The sequence below is a fragment of the Quercus lobata genome, chromosome 4 (assembly GCF_001633185.2).
Source record: "Quercus lobata isolate SW786 chromosome 4, ValleyOak3.0 Primary Assembly, whole genome shotgun sequence".
NCBI lineage: Eukaryota > Viridiplantae > Streptophyta > Magnoliopsida > Fagales > Fagaceae > Quercus > Quercus lobata.
Genome location: NC_044907.1, coordinates 82,206,544 through 82,209,888, shown reverse-complemented (window position 1 = coordinate 82,209,888; position 3,345 = coordinate 82,206,544). Strand labels below are relative to the sequence as shown.

At 36.4% G+C, this 3,345-nt stretch overlaps 1 protein-coding gene across 1 annotated transcript; it reads left to right on the top strand.

Moving 5' to 3' along the window:
• The first annotated feature begins 1,342 nt into the window (after positions 1–1,342).
• LOC115985935 (G-type lectin S-receptor-like serine/threonine-protein kinase CES101) lies at positions 1,343–2,656 on the top strand. Its single transcript, XM_031108819.1, has one exon. It carries the CDS (start codon positions 1,343–1,345, stop codon positions 2,654–2,656), a length of 1,314 nt encoding a protein of 437 aa, XP_030964679.1.
• Positions 2,657–3,345: the final 689 nt, after the last annotated feature.

Below are 3,345 nucleotides of genomic sequence, written 5' to 3'. Positions count from 1 at the left end.
TGATAACTCCACCTCGCTCAGTTTCCACTAAACAAATTCAAACCCGTAACTCAGTTTCAAAAAAACAATTCAAATTGACCAATAGCTCAGTTTCCACACAAAAACATATATTCAAATTGATTATCTAAGTGTGTGCACAAAAACTACAATTCAATCAACTCTAGAATACAAAATAGGCTGGGGTAAAAAATAAATCATAGCTCAGTTTCCACACAAAAACAATTCAAATTGACCAATAGCTCAGTTTCCAGACACAGAAACATATAAGTAAAATTCAAAAAAAAGTTAACAAATCCACACTAAAAATAGGCTGGGGTTATCACAGAGGCAAAGAAATACCATACCTTTAACTCTGATTTGAATGGAGGAAAAGAATGAAGAGAAAGGCAATAGCAATAAACCTAGAAATTGAGCAGCCGTGAAAAAAAAAAAAAAAAAATCATCGTGAAAGGTTTATATATATAGTTATAGAGTTCTAATAGTGATAGAGTTTGGATTCAGAAAAAAAAAAAATATATATATATATATATATATATTATAGGTTTATATGATAATACCTTTGGGCCGGTCTCGACGGGCTGGGTTGGTTGTATTGTCGACAACCGACCCAGCCCATTGCAAATGGGGCTGTGCTGGGCTGGATGAGACCCACGGCAAATGGGGCTCCGTTTCTGGTCTGAGGAAGAGTGGAAGCTGAGCGAAGTGGATATGGGTGAGGTCGATGGTCTTAGGCAAATCGGTGGTCTGAGGAAGGAGATATCGGATGCGATGGTGGGTATGGTGGATGCGATGCCGTCGTCGGTGGTCTGATGAAGGAGATCGATGGTGTTAGGCAGATCGGTGGTCTGAGGAAGGAGATATCGGATGCGATGGGAAAGGCAGAGGATTGGGAAAGCCAGAGCATCGTGAAAGGGAATGGGAAAGGACGTTGCGATGCCGTCGTCGGTGTTCTCAAGAAGGTAGATGATCGATGGTTGATGGTGGGAAAGGGAATGGGAAAGAGCATCGTGAAAAGCATCGTGAAAGGGAATGGGGAATTTTTTTATTTATTTATTTTTTTTTAATACTGAGCTGTTTGTTTTTTCATTTTTTTTGGTTTTGGTATTTTATTTTTTTTTTTATTATTATTTTTTTTAATACTGTGCTGACGTGGAAATTTGTGGAAGCTTCAAAAGCTTCGGTTTTATATATATATATATAGATTACAAACATAAGATTCGTTTCCAACATATTTTTTGTTCCCACTAGAACCATTCTTTTCAAACGGTTATTTAAACCGTTATACTTTTATCCCACCTTCAACAAATAAACCTAGCAAAAAGCCTAATCCGAACTCACAATCATGTCTACCAACGTACACCTTAAATTTCTGTTCTTGCTCTTCTTCTCATCCTCCTTGTGGGATTCACATGCTCAACATGTGCCTGGTGTTGCAGCTCATAATAGTCTCAAACCTGGCGATACGCTCAATTCCTCAAGTTCACTAAATTCTCCAAATGGGAGGTTCATGTTGCGGTTCTACCTGTGGCCTGCTGCATTTGGAACTACTAACTACACATATTTAACGATTTTCAGAACTTCCGATTTGCATTTAGTATGGTATACAAGACAAGGTATTCCAATAACCAATGAATTTGACCTACTCACCCTGGAGAACAATGCAGGATCATTGAAAATCAGGCGCCATTGTGACAATCCTATAGAGCTATCCTCTTCTCCTCAACCTACCAATAACACTCTGGCTTTTTTATTGGATTCTGGCAATTTCGTCTTCAATGAAGTGTACTCCAATGGATCTACGAAGCGGGTGTTATGGAAAAGTTTTGATTATCCAGGGAAGGTGTTGTTGCCAGGTATGAAATTAGGGGTAAACCAGAAAACTGGTCAAAATTGGTCACTCATAGCATGGTTAACTGACGACTACCCAGTTCCAGGGGCTTTCACTCTTGAATATTCGGGACACCAACTGATCATTCGGCGACGCGGCGTGGTTTATTGGAAGAGTGGGGTCTTGAGAGGCAACGAATTTGAGAATATTTCACCAAAAGTAACATCCATGTATCATTTCAACGTTGTATCAAATGGAAATGAAGAATCATTCTCTTTCATGTGCAAAAATGGAAGCCAGGAATCTCGGTGGCTGTTTACTTCAACAGGGAAGTTACTTGGTGATGACCCGCAACCCATAGCCCAAGCAGATAAATGTGATCGCTACAGCATTGATGGAGGATGTCAAAGGTGGAACCAGCCACAGTGTAGGCACCACCATCAACATGGCTACACAGTTGAACTTAATCGTGGTTATTTTGTGTCTGAAGATGATTCGAGCTACAATATCTCAGATACAAATCTTGGCATCAGTGATTGTAAAGTTAGCTGCTGGGGCAACTGTAACTGTGTGGCTTATACTTCTCTATTTGCAAATAGATCTGGATGCAAATTTTGGACAAATATTTCCAACTTCGTTCCAGACGACTTGACATATTTAGATCTTGTCTATATTCTATCTCGAAAGCTTTCTCACAGCGGTAAGTTTCCTCTTTCTGTTTCTATGAACAATAGACAAGATTCCAATTTGAACAACATATCTTGGGCCCTTGTCATGAGAAGCATTTTTACGTGCACGGAGCAAACCCAAAGCCTTAAGATGATTTAGGGCAACAATTATTTCGAAGACTAAGGGCCGTTTGATAACGTTATTCTAGTAACATTATTTGTAATTTTTGTAAATACATATGAATGAAAAAATATGTGAAAATACATGTAATGTTGTTTAAAAACTGAACACATGTACCAAACGAGCCTCAAACCTTTAGGACAAAATAATTAAAGGTAATTCATAATTTAGTGCAGGTCTTAATTTTTGTGTCCTTGTTTTTTTTGGAAAATGTTGAGAGTCCATTTAACGGTTACAATTTTATTTTATTATTTTTTTTCTAAATCTAGTAATGTATAGTATTACCATGTTATTTTAATTTTTAAATGGCATGACACAAGATACATATTTAGATTTGTAACATGAGTCATGTTTAGGAAAGTTTTGAGGATATATGTTAACACTCTGTTTGTTTTGATGGAAAACGTTGTATAAAGATAGTTTTCTGTGTTTACTAGTATTTGGTAACATTAGAAAAAATGATTTAAAAGAAAATTATCTTTAGTCAACAAAAAAAAAGTATGGTTTATTTTCAGAAATTGTTTTCTACTAAATTCTTTTATAAAACAACTATATCTCACAACAAATTAAATAAGAGAAGTTAAAAGTTTTTTTTTTTTTAATAACTCATTTAAGGTTTCTAGTACTTGCTACCAAACATAGGAAAATAAGTTAATTTTTTTGTAAAA